The following is a 25643-nucleotide window of genomic DNA, read 5'->3' as shown; positions in this document are numbered from 1 at the left end:
AGGAAAATAGCCATACTGCCCGCAAGATGCATCTCATCAACAAAATGTAATTATATATAATATTAGATGGGTCTCTGCTTCACCTTGCTTTTAAGAAGCTATTACCATTTACTGTTCTTGGTGTGTAGACTCCACCTTCTTTAACACAGACAAACTAAGAAACCCTACCAAAACAAAACGGTATACTGAACATACATTTACTTCTCCAAGGAAAGGAGGTGAGAAAGAATAAACTACATATGGCAGATGTTCAGATGTTAGTGCTTTTGCTTTATGCCTCACCAGAATACACTGGGATAACATGGCGACAAAGGCAGAATGAGAGCCTGCCTAAACCTGAAGAGAACTAAAGTTAAAGGAAAAAAAAAAAGTAAATATACTATTGCTATTGTAGTGGTACAAGAACCGAAACTAATTAGGTGAAAACAGGTTATTAATATCACTTTTAGAGCCTGAAAAAGTGTCACGAAAGCAAGAAGGCTGCCTTTAAACGTCTTGTCTTAGAGTGTGTTAAGCAAGCCCGATGAGAAGCACTCACAATTACTCAAGGTACTTGGGTTAGTGGTTCACTCACCTGAAGCTCCCACGCTTCTGTGAAAAGCTGCTGACTACCAGCTTCGAGATCTGAGAAAACTTACTAAGGACCAAGAACGACATGAACAAGAGTGCTTCGAAGTATCATGTTCAGTCATCAAAACATTGATTTCAACAATGGCCTTATCAAAACAGCTAGATTTATAAGTTAAAATTAGACTATTGTTGTCTTCCAGAGCCCCTGGCTCCAATCTCGCCTAATGCTGTACACACGCAGATGCCCCCTTAAAGGAGGTAAGGAAAAGCTTCAGTGTTCTGTATTAAATAGCTTTCTGGAGACAAGTCATAGCCTGTAACTCCGGCTCTCACAATGTAACTCACTCCAGGTTGTAGGGGGAAGATGTTCTCTGGAAAGCACAGGTTTCAAGGGAAATCAAAGCGGGAGCTCCTGCCTGGGCGGCAGCACTAGAATCATAATCAAGGAAATAAAAGGAGCTTGATGGAACCCTAACAAGCATGAGTCAATGTATTTCAGGCTTGTCTGCCATCAGGAAAGGCAGAGACGCTTTACCAGTGCCCAATAAAAAGAGCAGTTTAATTTCCAAGGTCTAGCAAGCAGCTTGTTCCAAATCTGTTGTTTGCTTCATTGGAGTATAAAACAAAATCAAAATTAAATCATTTGTCTGCTTCTCTAAATCACTTAGGATGTCTAAAGGCAATTGAAGCTTTTTAATAGTAAACAAAGAATATTTGTATTGCAAAACAATCTTTACCAATTAATATTATGCTATTTAAGAAAGTCTTTCTGAAATATTTTCTTGTTCACTCTTTCTGCATTAAGTCCAAGTTACAATGTTTATACTCTAAAGAAAAAATAGCACGGGAAGCTTTCTAATGCAATGATAATTAGAATGGCCTAAGATAAGCACATGGGAACAAAAGTGCCACTGATCCAGCAACAGCCCAATAACGACTAACATTAGCTACCTTTATACTACACCCATTACAAAAGCAATTTTTTAAGCTTATTATTGTTGTATTAAAACACTTCTTCCCACCCCAGTCCTATCTGCTCACTCTTGCCTTACTGACCATACAGAATTGCTTCAGCATGTACAAAACTAAAGGGACTACAAACCTCTGGTTAAAGAAGGATCAGGAAGTTCTTCAATAGAAGCCTTCTCCACTGATGTCAGATCCATTTTAGGAGGCTCCCAACCTTGAGAACTCTTCCTATTTGTTTGCTGTACATCTCCATGAACCACAAAATACCCTGCACTGAACCATGCTGGATTTCAAAGTACCAGTTCATCCTTTGAACAGTTTGTGCCTTTGAACAGAAGAACAGTAATCCTTTTTAAAAAGCTTATTTTCTTCCAGATCAATTAACGTTGACACTCCTACAGTAAAATTAACGATATTCAGTGTCACACTGCCCTTTCAGAACACTCCTGAGTACTGCATATGGAAGATGGCCTCAGGCTGGAGTATGAATGTTGTCTTCTCTGCTGCTGCCAGCCTGGTGTCTCCAACAGGATCTAGCTGGTCTTCAGTGCATCCCTGAGAGGGCACCTACTGCCATAGATACCACCAACCCTTGCAGCTAGGCCACTTTAGTCTTTAATACACACACAGTTTGTCCACACCGTGCACAGTCCCATAACACAACACAGTCCTATGGAAGGGGTCCTGCTCTGCTACCTGCCAGCATCTCTTCAGGCAAGGTGAGGGGAATGGAGAAAGAAATCAGAACCAGAAGAGATACAGATCTCAGAGAGAGAGATCAGCTTTCCTCATCTGTCTCCCTAGGCCCATCAGGCTAAAAAGCCAACCACCACTGATGTCTAGGTGCTTGTCCCAGCAGACCTGTTTGCTCACAGAGGGCAGAACGCACCTTGTCCTCCCCTCAGGGTCTTGGCTCCAGTACTGTCTCCTGAGAAGGTGCTCTCACAACTCAGCAACATGACAGGGCTCATGGAGCATGAGATGTACCATCTGTCTGAACAGACACAGCTGGCCCAGGTCACCTTCAAAGGCTGCTCAGAAGGTGTGGAGCTCACCTGCTGGTTGGCAGAACAGAGCAAAACATACGTGCAGAGTAAATCTCAAGGGAAAATGTGACCCAGAGACAACCTGCTCAGGCAGGGGTAGGCAGCGTGGTGTGCTGAGACTGGCTCGGCACATCCCAAGCACACACACGGTTGCTAAGGGAGTCTGGGAAGTCTGACAAACCCGTATTCGGCATTCATCCAGCAACTGTGGAGCAGCAGCCTCCAGCTTGATCACATGTTGTTTCTCTAAGGTGGGAGGGCTGCAGGATGCAAGTGTTATATATCTCTCCTGGTACTTAAAGCAGCTTTGTCACTCATGTTCACATGGGAGGAGCAGGAGCAGCAGGATCCATGGTGCACCATTTGGGTTACCATGTGGAAATACCAATTATGATTGCTTTTGATGATCACCATGGAACAGGCCCAGCAGCACAACCTGCCCAGTGGGACAAGTGAGTTCCATATCCATGCCACACAGTTTTTGAAGAAGCATGTGGAGTACCCCTGGTTCTAGGACACTTTGTGGTAGTAGTAAGACAGGATGCAGCCTGCACCACCATGGTCTCACATCAGACTTTCTAGAAGGCACTGCATTGGTAGGGTTAGACTTGGGTACCAGAGCAACCTTGGATATTAGGTGATCCAGATAGCTGAGAAGGCACCTCAAGTGCAGTAATGTCAGTGGAAGGTGCTCCTGACTTCTTCCTCTCCTTCTGTTGGCTGCTTTAATAATATTCCTCAGGGATCATGAGAGGGCAGATGTTGCTGTATTGCAACTTCTGTTGGCAGGAAGGGGTGGCAGACAGGCTGTCAAATGGTGCAATCAGGAGGGTTTCCTTGGTGGCCAGCTAGGGGAAAAACTGGTGAATAAGACAATTTGAGGTTGCCCTTTATTGCTTTTATTGTGTCCACCTGGTTTAGGAAAATGCTGAAAGAGAATGAGCTGACTGTTCCCAATCACCTACTACTGTCCTATAGCCTTGTGGATCATACACCACCAGCTGCTCCATTCATCCATTTTTTTCCACCCATCGCCATGGAGAGATACCAGATGCTCCACTCCTTTTCTCTCCTGCCTCTTTCTCTGTTTAACTTGCTTATCTACTGAGAGGCTCTCTTTGTACAGGCAGTATTCAGCAGGGGAAGAGGGAAAAGCTTGTGTTCCAAGTACCATTTTTCCAGTCTCTCTTGGCAACCTTGTCCTTGTTTTTGCTCACTCAGTTGCTTCCTTTAGCACACTTAGTACGTACTATTAAATACTTATTATTTATAGGATGGCTTGTCTTTCAGACCGAGAGCAGACACAAAGGCCTTTTACAAGACTCCAGCACAAAATTCGACTCTACTCTTCCACTACACATGGCATAATTCAACATGTTACGCTACGTGCTGCAGACCTTCTACATGGTGTATAGCATACGGCTAGAAAATCCTGGTTCTGGTCCTCAGCATCACTGAGACACTGTACAATCCACCAAGTCACTTAATCCTCTACATTTGAGCTTCCCTTCACATAAGGACAAGAAATTATCCAATATCTTATAAAAAAATAAAGAAATAAAACTCCATATGAGATCTTTGGACAAAAGGCTCCATTTATATGCCTCAAAATGTTCAGTAAGGATATTCCAACATGCAACAAAATTACAATAATTTTATAGGTAATCTGGTAGGGGCCTTATAATTCTACAAAATACGTCTTTCTGAACTGCTCTGTGGTGACAATGATGGGGTTTGGAAAATCTTACTGATAGGAAAATGTGGTGAACCAAGCAATATGCAATATTTAATGACAGATTTTCAGAGAGCACAATAAGAAACACCCCCTCAGTATTTTCGAAGTTATGCCTTCATATCACTAACAAATATGCTAGTATCATAAAAAATAACAGAGCAATAACAAATTTAGAGAAACTGCCATAAATTTCTGCAATATATTACAAACCAGAAGCCACAAGTTTTTCAAACTCCCTTCATGGCTGCATCTGTGTTAAAGGATGGTTTGGGTATGAACGATGAAGGTCATTTATGAACTGTCTTGATTGTCAAAAGCAAATTACAGTTTTGAATATAACCGACAAAGAACATCATAATGCTTTTATGTTAAAGGATAGAACTGTTCCCAAATGACATCCCAAATAAAAGCTTTTCATTATTACTTCTTCCGCTTACTCCAATGAATTTGTCATTGGAGTCAATGCGAATCCCCTCTTTCGGAAAGGGTACAAGATGATCACTGAAAGCACGCAAGCCACTGGACTACCTGATACAACTTTTCCCCCTACAAGACTTGCTGCTCGAGCAATTTGAAAAATGCAGGCAAGGAAAATCAAAGACTAATAATATGTTTCAAGACTATACCGAAGTTCTAATTGCAAAGCCAATATCCATTTGTTACAGCTAACTCCGTTTTCTTCCTCTGGTATTGCTTAGTATCTTAACATGAGCAAAGGCTACAGCATCCTCACATTTCATCTCTAGCCTGAACTATCTCATCATGTATGCGATTGAAATCAACAGCAATTTTGTTTTTGTTAATCAAGATAATAACTGGCCATAAACAACATCTTTCCTGTTACTGTTAAGTAAAAATCAAACCTTGGAAAACAATTTTAAAATTGCTCACCCCCTTACTTAGAGGAAGACTGTAATAGCTCACTTCTGCAACACTGCATGTACAGTTTACATGACTTATTCAAATTTTGTACAAAAAAAGCAGGCATCAACCTTGAAGACTGGAGACACAGATTTATCTATTCTAGTCAACCTGGGTACACTATTAGCTCTTTTTAAAGAATAATGTCCTGAGATTTTTGTGGGGTTTTTGTTTGGGCTTTGGGTTTGGGTTTTTTTTAAGAATAAAGGAAAAAAAATTTGCAAAAGGGGAACATAATTCTGCAGTTTCACACCAAGACAATGCTTATGGCTGTTTACACAGTAAATCATCCAATGTGTTAGAAAATTATTTTGGCAGAAATTTTCTTGGATTCTCTGATGTCAGCTGTATAAATGAATCACAAAGTAATTTTTTTGTGTGGTATATTTATTACAGAGCATGTGGGAGAAATGACCAAGTGTGGTGCGTATCAGGATGGTGGAAGTACATCCTCTGAAATTTTAAGACGAAGGCGTAGTACCTTTAGATGAATTGCAAGAAAAGGCCAGGTTGGGCTGGCTGCATGGTTCCTGGGGACCTGATGTAGATCTGGTTTGACAAAGTCACAAAGACTTTGGAACAAGGCAGGTGTTGAGCATTTTCCTTTCTGTACTTGGAAAAGACCCCAGAAGATGGTGGCAAAAGAAGTTTATTGTAACCATCCACCTAAGTATATGGTAACGAAAGCACATAGTATTCAAGTCTCAAATATTACTTTAATTGGGTGTAAGGTTTTCACATTCATAATGCTGTACTAATTAAAAATGGATTTAGCAGACTTAGCTCCCGATAAAAATCTGCTGAAAACATTATGCGGTCTCACAGCCGCAGACAGAGACAATGGATTTGGACCTGTGGTTAATTAAGATCACTTCATGTCCAGCTGCACAGTTGTTTGTGGATAGCACTATTCCCACTCCAGGTCCTATATGGACAGCATTTTGGGACACTGAGTATACTCAGAGTAGCCTACCACTGTATGCTCCTGCTTCAGTTGGGGGAGATATTACTGAACTCAGTATATACATAAGTGCCCTTACACAAGATACTGAAGTTCACATCCCATTTTAGAATGTAACAGGTAGAAAAAGAATGGGAACCAAAAAAAAAAGTGAGAACAAGACGGAGAGTACTGACAGTGTTTTTAAGCAGAGCTGAGTGCAAGTCCCCTCTGCAGTTTGCTAATTGAGAAAAATTACTCTAAAAACACTTAGTACATTCATTTGCATAGCGCTTTAATGTTTTACGTCAGTGTCAGGTATCACGTTTCTGTTTGAAAAATCTGAATCCAAACAGGTGTTTGACATGATAATGCACTTCCTTTTGAGGAAGGAATCATACACAGCTTGAGGAAAAACCCAGTTGCCTGCTGCAAAAAATAATACCAAATAAAGAGGGACTTACTCATGATCCTGCTCTCAAGGTATTTCAGTAAGTTCTTATACCGAGCCACAGACCAACCCAATGCCCTTCTTTACCACTTGACTTCAGCTGTGGCAATAGTCGGCAGCTACGGCCATAGCAGGTGATTGGCAATGTGCCCTATCAAGTTTTGTTTGCAATTGGTTCATTCCCATGATGGTAAAGCTTACTGGACTTCAGATTCAAAAACTTTCACAAGGCCACACCTAGTAGTTACTCCACTTCACGCTCCGCAGTCAAACACTTCAATGTCACATTGGAATGGGCAGCAGCCTGTAAAGCAGGTTGACATCAGACACCACGTTACCTGCGTGACTCTCCTGCAGCAGGCTTGAGACTAAGGAATGTGGCACACTCCTGGCTGTATCCCCCCAGGAAGATACTTGTCCAAAGGCAACTAGAAGGCTGATTCTCAAGGATGGAAACGGGAAAAACGTGAGTTGACTAAGCATGTAGGATAGTTTGACACAAATACGGTAGGCACCTCCCATTGTTCATAAATCAAGCTGTGAAACTGCTTTGTTTCACACACAATCTTAACAGCGTTTGTCACGCTTTGAGTACTTTTTTATGCCCATCATGGTGCATATCAAATAGACTGCTTGGAGGAGCTGTGGAGGCATGGCTCAGGTACCCAAAGAGGAAAAGAATCTCCTTTGTCTTGCTGTCCAAGAGCTCACAGTTACAACAAAGGTCTCAACATTTAAGCAAGAAAACAGAGGACCTGTCGGTAGGGTTTGGTCTGGAGCAGGGATCACAAAGTCTCTACACAACATTAGCAGTAACCTCCAGAATATTATTCTTTTTTTTTTATAGGGGGCAGTTATGTCAGCTTGCATTGGAGAGATGAAGAAAGGACCAATCTGATCACTTAGATTATACAGTTTGATTGCTCAAGGATGTAGGTTTGCCACTGTAACTCAGCTTTCATATTATACAGCTATCTACATTCTCTCTCCTTCAAGGAGTGCCTTGGACGGGTTGAGTGTTTGGATTTGTGGTCCTATGAGTTTGGCTTTTAGTGACCTTAGAGAAGACCAGAAGAAAGCTGTTATGCCAGGAAATCACACCCTTTTAATAGGAGTTCTTCCTAGAGTTAGCTGCTTCACAGACCACAGGCAGCAGAAGAAAATTATTTTTTGTAAAAAAATAATACAGGAGGGTATTAGGTCACTGCTCTGCCTTTTGCTTGGTCAGTAATGCTCCACAGTGTATGAAGCACCAGGGTATATCAGAAAATACAGTCACCAGGGCACAGAGGTTACCAAGCCATTGACATAAGTTAGTGCAGTTATAGTACATGATAGAACACGGTGCATACAGGCAAAAAAGCCTGGGCAACAGTATTTGTGTATTAGAAAAAGTGCACGATACTTTAATTACTTGAGGGATTCACAAATATGCCAGTCATTATACATGTATATACATACACGTGTACACAGACAGGAATGACAGGCACCAACAAAAAATATATTTTACTTTTTAAATTAGAAATACAGAGAGATTTTGAAACTCTAGCCACTCAGTCATGGTAGCCAGTAGAAGACAGACTTCTAGCTTTGGAGAAAGGGTAGGAACACTTTGAATTCCCATAGAATGTCCCCTTCCTCTTTACCAGCATGGTCGAAAAGTGGACTAAGGCACCTCAGTACACTTAACTGGTAGCGTGCCATGCACATATTGAAAACGAGAATAACACACTACACAGACAGGCTGCTGTTCAGCCTCCCTTGTGCATCCGTATTACACTTCTATTTATCTAAGTCAACACAATAGTAAGAAAAACGTGAGTTTAAACTAAGGACTGATCCTTCCCTACTGTAAAAATGCTAGTGAGCATTTCACTGTTTTCACAATGAAGACCTGATTTCCAGGCTGCATAAGAGCAATTACACTCTCTTTTGGATTATTGTCTTCTGTCCCTGGTGGTGGGCCAACATTTAGAACTTCCCCAGTTCCTAGGAAATTCATTTTCTATTTTGAAAAGGCTTCGGGGAGCTATTCTGGGGAATCCTTATACACACTGAATAACCTTTATCTGTATTGAAATTATTTTTATGTTTTAGTCTATGTAGGTGGAGGAGGGTAAAAATCAAAGTAATCCATTTTCTTCTGTTGGGATAAACAAGCCAGTGTAGGTGGTTGTGCATGAGAGAAAACCCTTTTTTAAATGTTAACTTTCAATTACTCACCTGAAAATAGCTTCACAAAAGCCAAATGTGCCTTTTTTTTTTTTTAAGGATTAAAATATTCTGAAAACAAATTTTATTTTAATTCACCATCAACCTTGTTAACTGTACTTTTCACCTACTCGGAATAGCTTTACCATATATGGGAAGCATTGATGAACGCTCTACAGATTTTGAAAAGGTCAGAATTTTTTTCTTTTACATTTAAGGCTCAGTATTTTATGGGTCACTGAGGAAAAAAAACCCTTTCAAAACCAATTCAAGCGGGTCTACTCGAAGTGCGATAACACAAACAAAATATCAAATCCTGTTTCTGGATTAATGAATGAAGTGCTTAACCTCAATTTCAGGATGACCAGAACTTGTTCCCTGTACCACATTGTTGCGTGAAACGGGGCCAAGCGGTTTTGGCAGAAGATAAACCCCCTTGCGTTCTAACACTCCTCACCGAGGTGGGAGGCTAGGTGCGGCTGGGTTTAAATTCTGAGTGATGCCCAATTCAGCACTATCAGTCCAATCGTGTTTAATATGTGTTAAACTATTACGATTTGGATACACTAATAGTGGGCTGCACCTTCAGTCTAGTCGTGCTCCTGAACTAGCACGGCCTCTCTCAAGTTTTGGTCGCGTTCAGTGAGAAAGCTAAACGACTAGCTACTTAACCAGTGCAGTTTATTTGAAGAACAGATATACAGGTTCTTTTGGATTGCCGGTGATAAATACACTGTCTGCAAAGCACGTGCAAATAAAGATATTGTTAAGTATACAAACGCGCGACAAAATTATAAACGATACAGCCTGGCTATAAATGTAGGGTAGAGATTCTCTAGAGAAATTTCTAAGTCCCCGAGAAAGCGCTTGGTGTAATCGAAGTCTTACCCAAAGGCGTCCCTATGGGGGGGAAGAGAGGCTCAGCCCGTCGACTGATCCCGGAAATCAGCGGTGGAATTCTTCGCGATGGTGTCTTCCCTGACATCCCCTCTCTCTTGGGCTATTTTTATATTATTTTTTTATCTTCAAAGTGGAGTTTGAGTGACTTTAGTCATACGTACTTTTATTATGATTAATGTATTCAAGGAGGAGTGTTCACACCTCGGGGGCGGATAGCCTCCGGGATGGAGGGGTGTTTTGGTACATTGTGGTGAGCAAAGTTCGCACAAAAGGACAGCATTTCATCAACATTTGACGAAATGTTGGCTCGGGTAGCGTGTAGGCCGCTTATCAGTTCCGTAGTACCATCTCGTCCCCATATCTGCTATTCGTCACAAGGGAAGGCCACGGAACGAGCGCGTTCCGTTCCATCCCTCGTGTAGTTTCGCAAACAACCTTGTACAGGGAATCACAGATGTTGCATTCTTCGTGTGCTAGCTGCGGCTGTATTCTACCTCAGAAGCCTCTCGATTTTATGACTTTCCTTAATGTGTGAACAATGCTGTATTTTTGTATTCTTGGCCAATTTAGTAATTATTCCACACACATCCTTTTTCCAAGTCCTGACATATAATTGACATGTCTTTCATTGATACAACATTGACTTTTCCATACTTAGAAAACACATTGGGAAATAGTTAAAATTCTGCTTTTTGAAAATTCAGTTTGTACAAATTTAATTCCTAATTCAGTGATCAGAAAGCAAATGATTGTTAAGTATTTAGTGACCAATGTGGAAAAGCCTATAAATCTACAATAGCACAGAACAGGAAATGTTCCCTTACTGAAGATACTACAAGGCAGTTAGGATTTTAGTATCAGCTTTGTAAAAGAATCATATTCTTCCGTTTTAAGTTGAATTGTAATTCAAAATTCACCCTTACCAGCTCTTCCACCAATTTCTTTTATTGATGGTTATTAATACCTATTGATCACTAGGTTACTTTTAATGGGATTTACTAGTGAATGGCATATCAGAATTTAAACAACTTCATATTCCTTTGGGGAAATACACATCTTGTTTTGTATGGTATACTAAGTTGTTTCTTTATAACAATTGTACAAACCTTATACTACAGCATCTAAATGTTTGAAAAATTGCTCATTATCCATGGTAGGAGAAGGCATCTCAAACACATGATGAATTCATTAAATCAGTTTAGAAGGGATTAGTCATTTAAGAGCATTTTAAAGAAGCATTTTGCTACTTACCCGCATAGATCAACCTAAGTTACAGCTAAAATTTACATGAAAATGTAAATGTACATGAAATTTACATGAAAATGTACTGAAATGCAAGCAACAGAACAGTTTTGTTGTCTGTATTGGGTTTAAGTGGCAAGGATTTGGTAGCAGAGGGGCTGGCTGTGCAGGGGTGGCTTCTGTGAGAAGGCACAGACGCTGTCCCCAGATTGTACAGAGCTGGCTCTAGTCAGCTCCAACACGGACCCACTGATGGCCAAAGCTGAGCCAATCGGCAATGTCAGTAGCGCCTCTGTGATCACATATTTAAGAAAGTGTAAAAAACACTGCACAACAGCAGCAGAGAGAGAGAGAGGTGAGAATATGTGAGAGAAACAACTCTGCAGGCACCAAGGTCAGTGAAGGAGTGGTAAGAAGTGCTTTAAGTGCTGGAGCAGAGATTCCCCCGCAGCCCACGATGACAAACATAGTGAAGACCATGGTGATGCAGGTTGTTCCCCTACAGCCCTTCTTATTTGTCATTATCCTACTCTGATTAATTGGTAATAAATTAAATTAATTTCCTTAAGTCAAGTTTATTTTGCCTGTAACTGTAATTGGTAAGTAATCTCCTTGTCCTTTGAGGGTGGCAGAGCACTGGAACAGGCTGCCCAGAGAAGTTGTGGAGTCTCCTTTCCAAACCCGCCTGGATGTCTTCCTGTCCAGCCTGCTCCAGGTGAACCTGCTTTGGCAGGGGGCTTGGACAAGATGATCTCTGAAGGTCCCTTCCAACCCCTACAATTCTGTGATTCTCTTGACCCACTTCTTAGTTAATCATGTCTTCTGTTGTACATATACATCACAGAATAGTTTTGAATGTCTCCAGAGTTGGAGACTCCCCCACCTCTCTGGGCAGCCTGTGCCAGTGCTCTGCCACCCTCAAAGGAAAGATGTTCCTCCTCATGTTCAGGTGGAACTTCCTATGCTCAAGTTTGTGCCCATTATCTCTTGCCCTATTGCCAAGCATCACTGAAAAGAGCCTGGCCACATCCTCCTGACACCCACCCTTTAAGTATTTATAAGTGTTGATAAGATCCCCCCTCAGTCGTCTTTTTTCCAGACTGAAGAGACACAAATCCCGCAGCCTTCCTTCATAAGAGAGGTGTTCCAGTCCCCTAATCATCTTGGTAGCCCTTTGCTGCACCCTCTCCAGCAGTTCCCTGTCCTTCTTGAACCAGGGAGCCCAGAACTGGACACAGTACTCTAGGTGTGGCCTCACCAGGGCAGAGTAGAGGGGGAGGATGACCTCCCGCGACCTGCTGGCCACACTCTTCTTGATGCACCCCAGGATGCCACTGGCCTTCTTGGCCACAAGGACACATTGCTGCCTCATGGTCATCCTGTTGTCCACCAGGACACCCAGGTCTCTTCCAGCTGAGCTGCTCTCCAGCAGGTCAGCCCCCAACCTGTACTGGTGCATGGGGTTATTCTTCCCCAGGTGCAGCACCCTACACTTGCCCTTATTGAATTTCATAAGGTTCCTCTTTGCCCAACTCTCCAGCCTGTCCAGGTCTCGCTGGATGGCGGCACAGCCCTCTGGTGTGTCAGCCACCCCCCCAGCTTTGTGTCATCAGCAAACTTGCTGAGGGTGCGCTCTATCCCCTCATCCAGGTCATTGATGAATATATTGAAGAGGACTGGACCCAGTACTGACCCCTGGGGAACAGCACTTGTCACTGACCTCCAACTAGACTCTGTGCCCCTAATCGTGACCCTTTGAGCTCTATCTTTCAACCAGTTTTCAAGCCACCCCACTGTCCGTTCATTTCACCCACACTTCCTAAGCTTCCCTATGAGGATGCTGTGGGAGACAGTGTCGAAAGCCTTGCTGAAGTCAAGGTAGACAACATCCACTGCCCTCCCCTCATCTATCCAGACAGTCATGCCATCATAGAAGGCTATCAGACTAGTCAGACATGATTTCCCCTAGGTGAATCCATATTGAGTACTTCTGATAGTTTTCTTTTCCTCCACATGCTTTGAGATGATGCCCAGAACGAGCTATTCCATCATCTTTCCAGGGATGGAGGTGAGGCTGACAGGCCTGTAGTTCCCTGGGCCCTCCTTCTTGCCCTTTCTGAAGACTGGAGTGACATTGGCTTTCCTCCAGTCCTCAGGCACCCCGCCTGTTCTCCAGGACCTTTCAAAGGTGATGGAGAGCGGCCCAGCAATGACTTCCGCCAGCTCCCTCAGCACTCTCGGGTGCATCCCATCAGGACCCATGGACTTGTGGATATCTAATTGACCTAATTGATCTCTGACTTGATCCTCCTCAACCAAGGGGAACTATTCCTCTTTCCCTCTTACTTTCTCCAAAGTCTGGGACACCCGAGGGCTGGGCCAAGTAGTAAAGACCGAAGCAAAGAAGGCATTCAGTAACTCTGCCTTCTCTGTATCCTCCGTCACCATGGCTCCTGTCCCCACTATGTAACCTACTCGTCTGTAGCCAGATCTTCCTCTGTATAAGCATAGGACCCTAAGGATCAGGGCCATATAAGCTGAAATAGAAGAGAAATAACTTCAGAGTTTAAAAGTTTTGCAAACTAAACTTTAAGATGATGTCTGTGAAAGGTAATGGAGTTACTCTCAGCTGAACGCTTACAATCACTTGTAGAAATATGGATATTAAATGCTTGCAGTTGGTCAAATCCTCTCCAAGTCTGGGTATTAAGGCTTTACCTGAAGGGGTCCAACAAGCTGCAGGAGAGGGGAAGGAAGAAATCCAAGGGCACATCCTCCTCAGAGCATGGGGTTTCAATTCAATGACAGTCACATCACTTAAATTATCCATAGCAGACATGCAAACCTAACAACATGCAACATGCCTCAGAGCACTTTCAGTCCAGCGTGTAAAAGGACTTGCACAAAAGTCTGTGAGCTAAAGAAACAGTTAACTGTTAGAGACAGATAAAAGTTAATTAGGTTGTCCAAGGCCAGAGAGAAGATGCAAAAATGCAATATGGAATCTAACAATGAGGAAACAGAATAAAATACATTTTGCTTAGACTGGCACGAAGAAAGAGAGAATATAAGAACATTCAACTACCTGCTTTTAAAAGGCATTCTCAAACATTCAACTGCTTTTAAAAGGCAGCATGGGAAAGAACAGAGTTGAGTACTTAAGTGTTTATTTACATTTGGAAGGTTTTTTGGAAAATGACAACTTTGCCTCCTGGCCAGCTAATATGCCATAACTGGCATAACATAACAAATATGCCTAAGCCACAGACCCATCCAGACACTGCAGTCACGTCCAATGTGGTGGGTCTTTGGTGCTGTAAGATGCATGCCAGCCAAACATCAAAATCCCCTTCCCACAGGACTTGTGGGATTGTTTTGGTGAGTACAAACACAGAAGAAAGCAGCACGCTATCAGTTTGACCGTTCTGAAATCCATCATCAAATAGGGCAATACTCTAAAATTAAAAACCTTTCACTCTTCTCATTTTAAGAAAACTGTGCTAAAAACTTCCAGCAATTCAGCCTTCCATATCAAAAAGAATTCTGGGATACCATTTTGAACCTATACCACGAAAAGAAATTGGAAAACTTGTCATGTGGAAAGGCAGAATACAAGGCCATGGATTGCCTCTCTGAAAACAACCTGCTGCTAACTCCCGGGAGACTTGAAATCAAGGCTCGAAGCACTCCTAGCTGAAATGTTTGATCTGAGAGAGGTTCTCTCTCTCTAGTTAGAGCTTACAGTATAAAAAGAAGAAAGGTGAAGCTAATGCTGAAGAGGAAAGCACAACTATATTTTAAAATCGCTTTTAGAAAAAGGTGGTGGGAGCCCTGTCCACTGGCACTGTTGGAATGGCATAGAATAAGCAAACCACTACATGTACAAAAGCAAGCAATCTTACTCAGGCAGGGAGACAGACTACTCTATTGCAATCACTGCTCTCTCAAAAAATATGTTCTGCCTAGGAGCTTTGGCTTTAAATCACTAAATCACGCTTGCTTTGTAAAAATGCAGAGTGTTCTTTGCCATTTCTCTCAGTCTTAAAAAATCCTAAATAAAACATCTACATCCTACTGCAATTCCTTCTTTTATTCCAAGACATGAATTTCGGTTTCTGGAAAAGCTACTTGCGACTTCTATCATGATACTCCAAAGCATTCAGAATTAGTCATTTAATCTCTATCCAGGCTAAAATGGCTTACTAGAGAAATCTCAGCTTAATAAATTATGTATAAGAATTCTCTCTTTTATGTAGCATGTGCGATCATTTGAGCTGTAATATCATTTATGGCTGCAGCAGAATGAACTGAGCGAATACACTGTGGTACAACCCAATGTAAGTTAATATTGGTCACAAAGCTCATATGCATGGAAAGAAGCAACTGCCAAAACCAGAATGCTTGCAAGTGCTGCCAAGGGCCTTTCACGTTCCTAATGAAGGTGCCAGCAAACTTGCAGCTCGTCACAAGCAAAAGTAGCTATCACACAAGCTTCTCTCTTCTTACGCTTCTACTATCCTGGAGCTACAAAGCCCAGGCTGGAAACTCAGAATGTTTAAATATTTGTGGGGGAAAAACAGACCTCCATCCAGCCTGTGAATCCTGCTGCCCTCCGAACCTGCAATATTTCTCGTTCGTCTAGCACACCCTCCGCAAGGGGGAGTTTGTCACTCGACCATACCACATACCGCCAGTGTCTACACTGTGGTTCCTATATGAGATTCCAAAAATGGAGAGAAACATCAAGTTAACCTGCTTTAACTTCACAAGATTATTGCAGCAGGAAGTGCTCTGAAAAATCCTCCGCCAGCTTCCTTTCAGCTGCAAAGCCCTTGAGCTTGCCATACAGCCACCTGCAGCCACAGACTGCAGATCCAGTTTCTTCAGATGTTGCGGAGAGAGATGCAGCAGCTGATGCCCCCCCTACTTCCAGTTAGATGAAATTTTCAATGGCTAGTAGCAGAAAGAGTTAATGAAAGGTCTCCTTTCTCTTCCCCTTTAGGAAAAATAAAATGTTTTCTAAGTCTGAGCTCCAGCCAGAGGTACCTAGACAGCTAATAATTTCAGGAGGGATTTTAGTCGCTTGAGGAAACCGCTCGGGGAGTCACCTGACAGTAAACTGACAGTTTGAGGAAAGACGGTATTTCTCGACCGGTGTTTGTCGAGAAAGTGAGTGAAAGGAAACTGCTTTCACAGCACAGACATGGACAGACATGGCATGCCAGGGGCAGAGCACTGGAAGCGTCCCTTGGCCACGAAGTCCTCAGATGTCAGGGGGGGTAACATTTCGTAACTGCAGCCCTGTTCTAGGGAGGGCATAAAGGGGACACAGACAGAAGCATCCTGCCCTCCTGGCTCAGCTCAAAGCACATTCAAGCCCAGTAGGAAAAGCGGCACAAAGAATAGAGGGAAGATGCTTTTTACTTTGCCTAAATCCAGCTCTAGTATTAGCTAAGATCAAGACCAATTGGTTTTAGTATCTTAAAATGCTCCTGTGTGTCCACTTATTTCTGTCACAGTCGTTAGCAAGTGGGTTCAGACCCCAGTAGTGTTGGGGGTATCCATAAGGTCAGCACTGCTCACTGGCACCGAAGGGTCTGGGACAGGGAATCCCATCTCCACGAGGGAAGGAGTCACTGGAGGAGACCCAGCTGCCAAGGAATAGGTGAACATGGTGAAAGAGTGGACCAATGCTAAAGCTCACTTAAGCTGAGCGAAACTTGTCTAGAAAGCACCTTGCACTATGCAGTGAGACTCAGTACCATGGCGGAGTGAAGGCACATGCACTCTGGAGATGGGGACATCTCAGAGGAATAACCAAGTCTAAAAATATACCCATGAGATCCTTCAGGCAAAAAAAATCCCCAAAGCTGCTTTTTCATGTATTTGGAATCTGCTTGAATATATTTGGGATGAATACACAGTGGCTACAACTTCAACTAGTTGAGTACTTTTGGAGCCAGAGATGAAACTGTTTATTGAAATGAAAAGTGTAAGTCTGGTATTTATATTCCGAAGGATATGCAATACATCACAAACGTAACTCACAGAAGGTACCAGTTCATCTGAATTCTACAAAATTCCATTTGCAGAAATAGACCGAGAAGTGTTAGAAGTGACAGGCTGGGGAGCTATTTCTATAAAAGATCTGCAGACATTTAAACCAGATTAAATTCCAAACTCTAAAAAGTTGCTTTTTAATGTGCATTATCTCCAATCTCTAAAGTATTGTACCTTCTATGCATTTCCAAAAGCATATATTATTTACATTATTTAACATTTGCATTCTGATTGCAATCAGCCTTCTTTCAATAAAATAAATAAAATTACAGTCTGCTAACCTAGATCCATCAACCTCTCACTTCCATTATCAATCAACGCCACTTTTCTGCTGACTGTAACTCAATTAAAATCCAATTGTTTGAATAACTGGATGGAAATTGCTACCATAAAACGTACCTCTCAGTAGGAACATTTTGTGTAGAAAATTGACACCCAGGAAATACGATAGTGTGATTAAAAAGTGTTTTGTAACGTGGACTGGGAAAAGCTACACCGATGAACACAGAGGAAAGGATAATCACTTCTGAAGGAGGCATTTGATGCTAAAGTTGGGACTTTTGGCTCAGAGCAGATCCAAAATTATTGGACTCTGCTAGCGTTACTGTGAGCTTTAAGAGAGTTGGTCCTTCTATGCCTCAAAGTTTGTTATTTCTACTAACATTAAAAAAAAGTAGTTACATATTGTTAGACCATTTTACCACATTACCCACAGTGTTATTTTAAAATATGGCAGTCAGTGATACCGATGCTTTAGGTGATCTCAATAACAAATTCTTTCATTTATTTCTTACATTAATTAACACCAGGTAAGTAGCTGGTTTTTATACTTAGTGTTTAACAGGACATCTCTCTTAATCTTCTTGCAGCTGTATATCTTCTCCTTGTCCTGCAGGAACTCAATGTCATTTGAAAAAATTGTCCTAGGAGGAAATCCTCAAGTATAAATTTCCTTCTTAGTTTTTAATTACATCAATTTTCTACCGGAGCTTCAATTTATATGACCAAAGTGTGGATAGCTTTTCAGTATCGGGCAAAGAAGAACGGTGGTATTCTTTGATACTGATAACATATGCAGAAAGAAAACATCATACTATTTCAGTTTCAGTATGCCAACTCTAGATACAATAAAATTTTTTTTTTAAAAAAATCAATACACTAGTCTTAAAGTCTGATTTTACAAAACAGACTTCAAAGATGAAAAGGTTTCTATTTTTTCAGTGTAATTATCTAGGACTTAGTTGGCACCTGGAAGTTACCATGGAGAACTGGTTTTAGGAACAAAAAACCCCTCCTAGCAAACATATTTCTTTAGCTAATCTCAAATATCTTTATATCATAATATTTTAAAGCAAGTATAGGTGTTCCAATGTATTTATTTTCAATGTAATATTACTGTCTTCTACATCGCATCGTAAAATTATATCAACTGAATTATATCTACTACAGTTTTAATAAATTTCTACAGTGGTGGTTCGCTGAAGATTACACGGAGAATTTAAAATGGGATATTAGGTTACGATGATTTGCATTTGACAAAATAACTTGAACTGGCAAAGGGGAAGAAATGAAAAGAGCAAAAAAAATCAAGGGTAAGAAAATGGAAACATTATAGATAGGCAAAGTAATTCCAAAATGTGATTGATACTAAAAGAAACAACTCTTGGCAGAATGAGTCATACTCATATTACTTTTCCATTGTGATTACTGTTGTTGACTTTAGTTCTATATATTAGATTCCATACCTTTCCTTCTACTTTCCTTGTAACTGCAGCCAACACCCCTAGCATCTTTTTAGCTGCTTTACAAAGTAAAGTTCCAGGAAGTAGCAAACTCTGTTTATCACAAGTGCATGACAGTTCTCAAATATGCTGAAATCTGTCCACTTCATAGAAATGTGAAATACTTTCACATATACACAGTTCAGCTCCCTATAAAACTACCACTGAAATAAATACGTATGGCCTTTTGACTCTACATGCTAGCAGTGTCTCTTGGGCAAGCTCTGAACATCCTTCTTATAGGAGAAGCTACGAAGAATGACAGAATTCACGCAATTCCGTTTTTTGTCATACAGACAGTCCTTAACAGTGATCATTTATACGGTGTATGTTAAAATCAAAGCTACTTACCCTTTTTCTCAAGTTGTAGGTCAAAATGAGATTTCTGGAGAAGGAGTGTGAAAAGGCTGTATAGAACTCCAGCACTTTCTGCAAGGCATCTCTCTTAATCACATGGAGATCACAGTAAGTCAAAGCCCTTACGTTAGCACAGGACTGGGCGAGGGTAGACTCCTTCCAGAACACATCACCAAAAACGTCTCCTTTGCCTAGAGAAAAGCAGCAGCATTGTTTTCAATAAGGGTACTATTTCTGCCGAAAATATAAAAGAACATACATCTCACTTATGCAGTCTATTTTGTGCGGTCAGAAAAAAACTCTGTCTGGGGAAAAAAAAAAATCTTTGAAATATTTCATTGATAACCTTTTCCACTATCTTTTTGTTAATTGCAACAGTCCAGCAAAATTTCATAAGAATAAATCACAATCAAAGAGTGTTTCATGTGAGAAATCCCCTTTAAATATCAGTAAAGGTTTTCCTCTAAAAACCAAGAAAAGCACTTCATTCTTGGTTCACGTTCACTTCTGATCCCTTTCAAAGAAATTAATTAAAAGGAAATGCCTTTTCCCTTTCTTCTTTTAAGGGAAGGATTTGTTTCTTACATCAACGTTGTTAAGTTTTCTTAATCTGGCTAACAATTACCCACTACTGTGTCAAAATCATCTTGTATAATATGTCAGCACAGTTACAGGCTATAACAAAACACTACTATACATCAGTATTAAAGTAAGTTTGCACTAGTTCGCTAGGATCATCACCAGAAGAGTCTGGTTTTACAACAGTATAAAAGCAGATCTCAGAATTCTGGTGGCTCTAACGCTTTTCAGCCGGTGAGGGTCTCAATAAAATCTTTCAGTAGTTGTGAATGTGTGCCCCATATAATACAGCGGAGGTTTAAGGTAACAATGTAGTCCAAACCATGAAGAGTACAGCTTAGTTATCACCAAGATAACACTGACAAGGCAAGAATATTTAGCTGTTACACACCGGAAGAAACAAAACATTGCCATTTCCTTACAGCCTTCCCAGGTGCCTGTCTCCATGAGCTCGGGGCAGCCAGTGAAATCCTTACTGAGGAATACTGAAACGAGGGAATTTGCACCAGTCTGGGCACTATAACGCAAGGCAAGTACACCAAAATCTGCCTGAGGAGCAGCCCCCCATCAGGATTTCACTGGTCATACCCCAGCTCAGGCTGGGCACAAAAGTGAACGTTTAGAAGGAAGTTACAAGCTCCTTTACAGAGTAATTGTCTTTTTTTTTTTTTTTCTGTTTTGCAACATATAATGCAAACAAGATAATAATATTCAGTTCTTATCTTGATAATTAATAACTATGCTGTTCTTGTTTTGAATGGTATTTTTTTCCTAAACCTCTGCTGTGGTGAAATATCACCACTACAAATCACTTTTAGGCCAAACAAAAAAGAAATACATTCACAATGTTTATCAAGTTGTGATAGGGATGGACCAAATGTTCCTTTGTCTTACAAGTAATACTTTGCCCGTAGCAACTCTTAAAGCCAAAGCATCAAAATATATACTAGTTTATTGACTTCACCTGGTCCCTTTTAGATTTCATTCCCTAAATAAATAGTCATGTATGAAAGTCTGTATGAAAGTCGAGAGAACTACCACAAATGACAAGGTCAAGAAAACTTTCAAATTAAACCCAGAACTCCCATCACAGCCCTTGAGCTGTACTTCCACCATTACATAATCTCTTCCATTAGGTGATAAGCATTTTCTCTTTGAGAAGCTATCAGCCTGATGGTAAGCTATGTGGTAGTGCAATAAGCTGTGGTTCACACTGATGTGCTCCCAGTCTTCCACAGAGTCCACCTGCCAGGACCAGCTTTGTCTCTGAACACTTTGGAGGAACACAGACTATATTTCCATTCTAAATACATGTACACACTGAAACCAGCTGTTCCATGAGGACATTTTTCCCAACAAAGTTAGGCAAAGGCACCATAATGATACCCTTTCTTCTACCTCTAGTCTCTTCACACAGGACAGTGCCAACGTCCAGATATATTACAAAGGCTGCGTATCAGTAAGCACGGTGGTAGTCCAGTAGCCCCGTGCAGTAAGCAACTTTTCATTTTAATGGCAATGACTTTTCCCATTTTCAATTATTTAAACACACGCTTTTTCAGTAGCTACATTAAAAACGGCCTAAGAAAAAAGCTTCTACGCACTTAAAATAGATCATCATCTACAAGGCTTTTAGACAGACAAACACACAATATATTCAAAATTGAAGTGAAAAAATTTTTATGCACCATAAAAACTGATATGCTTCACTGGGTAAAAATGGATTGTTTGCCTTTGGAATAAATATGCTTTTACTCGCAATCTTCCAGGCAATTAGCTAAACAACTGTTTTAATTAACGCTCTGGAATCTATCAAGTATTGAAATGTGCCATCACTGATGAGCAACAGTTAAAGCTGGTAGTCCAAGCACAAGGGAGAAGAATTCTAGCTCATTTCTAAGCCTATTTCTTAACATGTCCAGAAAAGTTTTTGAGCCTTGAAATGACAGTAATTATTTTACTGCCCCACAGTAGCATGAAGAATAATTACTACAATGCAAGTGCAAACACTATGGTCCTGCTTTGCCCACATATGAAATGACATGCAGCAGAAGCTAGTTACGTCTTACTCTTAAAAATTTAATTCTGCTTTTAACATAACACAGAAAGACACAACTTTGTCCTTCACCTGTGGCAGCAACCCTGATTTCCCCTTGCTATTTGTAACTCCTGAAAATGTCCCCCTCCTGCAGTTTCCTGCCACCCCAGGGAGCCGCTTCGCGTTCATGGCAGGAGCAGCACACGAAGGAGCCACATCTGCTGGGTGCCCACGGAGCCAAACCAAACAAAGAAAAGCAACACATGAATCACAAGCTGAGTCAGATCATAGAAGCCTCAATTTTTAAGAAACAAACCAGGCTAAAACAAGAAGTTGTACTGTTTTCTATCATTAACAATTTCCTTGAATTTAATCAGGTTAACAGCCAGTGATCTAGTCAAAAATCAATCCTACATTACAGTTCGATTTCCAAAGCAAGGCACACGTGCAAGCATCACGCTGCTTTGCTTCTGTCAAGTGCATTTTCTAAATGATGCATACCAAAAGTATCCCTCTAGATTGTCAGATTCTAAAAAAAACCTTGTATTTGACATTATGGAAAAACAAGGGAAAAAAGGAGGAGCAGGAAGTCTTTATAGTAAGCAGGAATTAAAATTCCACCCAGGAGTATCTGCACTGGATTAGAACAATTGTCCTCTTATACACGATAAGGAACCACATACCATCTCCCTTCGTTTATACGCTCTCTATAAAGTAAGATCAACCAACTCAGGAAAAAGGAAGAAAAAAAATAAAAGGGAAGATTAAGTGGCTGTTGTATCAAAAACACCTGTAATTGGAAAGCCAGGAGTGTAAGGTGAGACTCCTAAGCGTGTCAAAAGGTGGCTGGCAAAGTCTAATGGCTGCATTAGAGAAATCTGAGTCAAAAGCCTCTTTTTACATATAACCCCAGGCTTTATGTATTTCACCTAAACTCTGAAGAAAGATTAAAAAGTCAGAGAAATGCAGATGGCCATTTGTTTGTCAGTACTTTGCATTTCTCATTCCCAGCTTGCTGAATTCCAGACATTTGCCAGGAACGCTATCTGTCAATCACACTTAAAATTGGATGATCTAAGCTTTTACCATCAATCATTTATATTCCCTGCTGGATTTGTGGGCTGAGGACCTTTTCCACTGTCAGCTCAGTATGCACTAAAAAGCCGAATAGTTTTTTCCCTTTTATGTTTGCTTCTTTGTTTTAATTTTAATAACAAGTCCCCAAACACTGAGATATTTAAACACTGAAGAATTATTTTATAAAATCAGCATCTTCTGTTTCCATATTTATTCTTCCCCAATCTTTTCTCCATATCAAATTTTCTATTCATCTTAAAAGCGAAAAGAGGATTTCTCTGTTACCACTGCAAATTCAGACTGAGTCAGACAAAAGGTCAAGCCACATCCACTCTGTCTCCTGAAAGCAGGACCAGTAATGAAGATCTGATCATTGCAACTTAGTCAAGTGTTTTGCTGATTCTCTTTGAGAAGAAAACCCACGCTCACACACTACATCTGTATTTGCTTTGATGTTCCTAGCAGAACAGTCCTTAGATTTTTCACTCTTATAAACAGGGAGTATTGAAGAACTCTCAGCCAGAAGATATTCCACCTTACTCAGAAAAAATATGACTCTATGTGGAATATTTTGACTCATAACCTACTTAGTTCACCTTTGGGTTCTGCGTGTCTGGGAGTTGTGGTGCATTTTGGTGTGATAGCAGCTGGGTGGGAAGATGAGGCCACGGATTCATGTGCTGAAGGTCTTCCAAGTCAGTATGGACTTTGATGGGATTCACACAAATCCACGGACTTTCAGTACATCAGACAAAATATTCATGTTAGAATAATTCTCAAATCAATAGTTGTCATAGCAGCCAACACCAGAATCTAGCTCAGGTCCCTTCCAGATCTGCTTTCGTCTGCATGTTTGAACTATAGAAGAATTGTGATCTGACATAGTCTCAGCAGCCCCAAAGATAAGACAGAATGACCAAACACTGCTTGATGGTACCTCAGCAGCAAAGCAGCTCGAAGCTTATCTTGGAAATCAGGTGCTAGCAAATGCCGTTATCTGTGATGCTGATCCACAGCGGCTGCTGCACTTGCGCAATGACTTTCCCAGCACAGCTCTCCATCCAAAGCACCCACACCAGCCTGCGCCCTTGGGATTTGTTCTCCACCTCCAAGCAGTGGGAGACACCAGCTGCTGAAAAGGCAAACACAGATTCTCTGTGTGTTGGTGTCTATTTTAGTGACTGCTCAGTTAAAATGCTGCTGAAATTTAAAAACAAACAAAAAACTTGGCCTGATTTTTTTTTTCTTTTTTTTCCCCCCTCCTGGACAGACTTGAACAGAACCAGAGAATCTGAAGTCCATACCACAGGGTCCTCCCAATTGTATTCATGCATAATTCCAGTAAGGACAGTGTATTGCCTTGATGTTCCTAGCAGAACATCAGTGTTCAAAGCCAGCGATATGAGGGGGTCAAACCCCCTCTGTGATCGCCACATGTCTATTTGGCTTCGACTGAAAATCTTTCCCTCCCCTCTCTTCCCTTATCTCCTTCTTATCCGAGTAACGCGTGCAATTTAAATTTTCCCATTATACAGAGAGAAGACAGATTCGAGGAAAGTAGAGGCACCAGAGCAAAAAATAATTTTTCCTCTTGTTGCATTGTTTTAAGGCAACGAATATCTGCCAGCCAGAAAAAACAGAGCTACCATTTTGCATCAAAGTAGAGCATTCAGCATCCGTCCTGCAGATAAATTGCACAACTTGACAGCCACTGAGTAGCCTGTAGTTTGGTCCTCCAACACAGTACGGCTGGCAGGAGATGATGCATGGAAGTGATTTGCTGCTTTGGATTTTCTTCAGATTTTTTAAAGTGCAAACTGAAACGTGTAATGAGAAGCGAATGACCAGCTGCACTGCAGAGAGCACACTATTTTTCATTAACCAGAGGTTTTAATCACTCTTTTCCTCTAAAAGAAGACATTAAGGAAAAAAAGCCAGAGTATCAATGCCGCAGAAGCCAAAAGAAGTGTTACAGTGACAATAAACTGAAATTGCACTTTCAGTGATTTGCCTGGTGCAGAAAAAGAAGCAGAGTGTATCCGTTCATGTTTTAAAACAGAGCTTGGCAACATTTTGCAGACAGCTTACTATAGAACTGCACCAATTTTCTCTGTTGAAGCACATTACTGTACAGACAAAATAAAAACATTTATTTTAGAGCACAGGATGAGTAGCAACAACACGAATTAGTTACAGCTAAGATTTCTATTATTATTATAATTAATGTGTTTATTTGTCTCTCTGAATAGAGCGTGGATTATATTTCACTACTTGACTTACTGTGATGAGAAGAGTAGTTTTAAAACGTCAACTGGGCCCTACCAGGCTTATTCACAAAAATCTAGGAGGCTTCGCCAGAATCTGAATCATTTATCCTTATTTGCTTTTTAATGGTTACTGTAAAAAAAAAAAGTTATAAATATGTGGCCAGTTTTTACAAACTCAGAAGACATGGAAGTTGCCCCCTCAAATAACTAGAGTCACAAATGTATTTGAATTTATTTGTGTTGGTTAAGTAAGAGGAAAAACACAGCTCAGTCTGTATTGTCATTGTATGGACAGTGCTAGTTCTCTGATCAAAAAACCTATATGAGAGGCTCAAACTGCAATATCCTCAGACTTACTCCCTCATGACTTAGAAACAAGCTTTATGTTACAGCTATTGCTTGAAGCTTACATTAAAGCCCTAAAATTTGATTATTTTTTTTTCATTTCAGACAAAAGCATTCAAAGAGTTTAAAATAGTAGATTTTGCCTTCTAAAGTA

The 25643-nt window shown here is 40.8% G+C and overlaps 1 protein-coding gene across 2 annotated transcripts in view; it reads right to left on the bottom strand.

The window, feature by feature from the left end:
- Nucleotides 1-25643, bottom strand: part of KCNH1 (potassium voltage-gated channel subfamily H member 1) — a 192365-nt gene that overhangs the window by 64175 nt on the left and 102547 nt on the right. For both annotated transcript variants that reach the window (XR_010070239.1, XM_063328529.1), the window contains exon 10: nt 19178-19374. Coding sequence is in view for 1 of the 2 variants with exons in the window: in XM_063328529.1 (XP_063184599.1) it covers nt 19178-19374 (197 nt within the window). In the remaining variant the exon portion in view is untranslated. The remainder of the gene's footprint in view (nt 1-19177; nt 19375-25643) is intronic.

The sequence above is a fragment of the Chroicocephalus ridibundus genome, chromosome 3 (assembly GCF_963924245.1).
Source record: "Chroicocephalus ridibundus chromosome 3, bChrRid1.1, whole genome shotgun sequence".
Taxonomy (NCBI): Eukaryota; Metazoa; Chordata; class Aves; order Charadriiformes; family Laridae; genus Chroicocephalus; species Chroicocephalus ridibundus.
The sequence above is the reverse complement of the archived record's forward strand: the minus strand, read 5'-3'. Positions and strand labels throughout refer to the sequence as shown.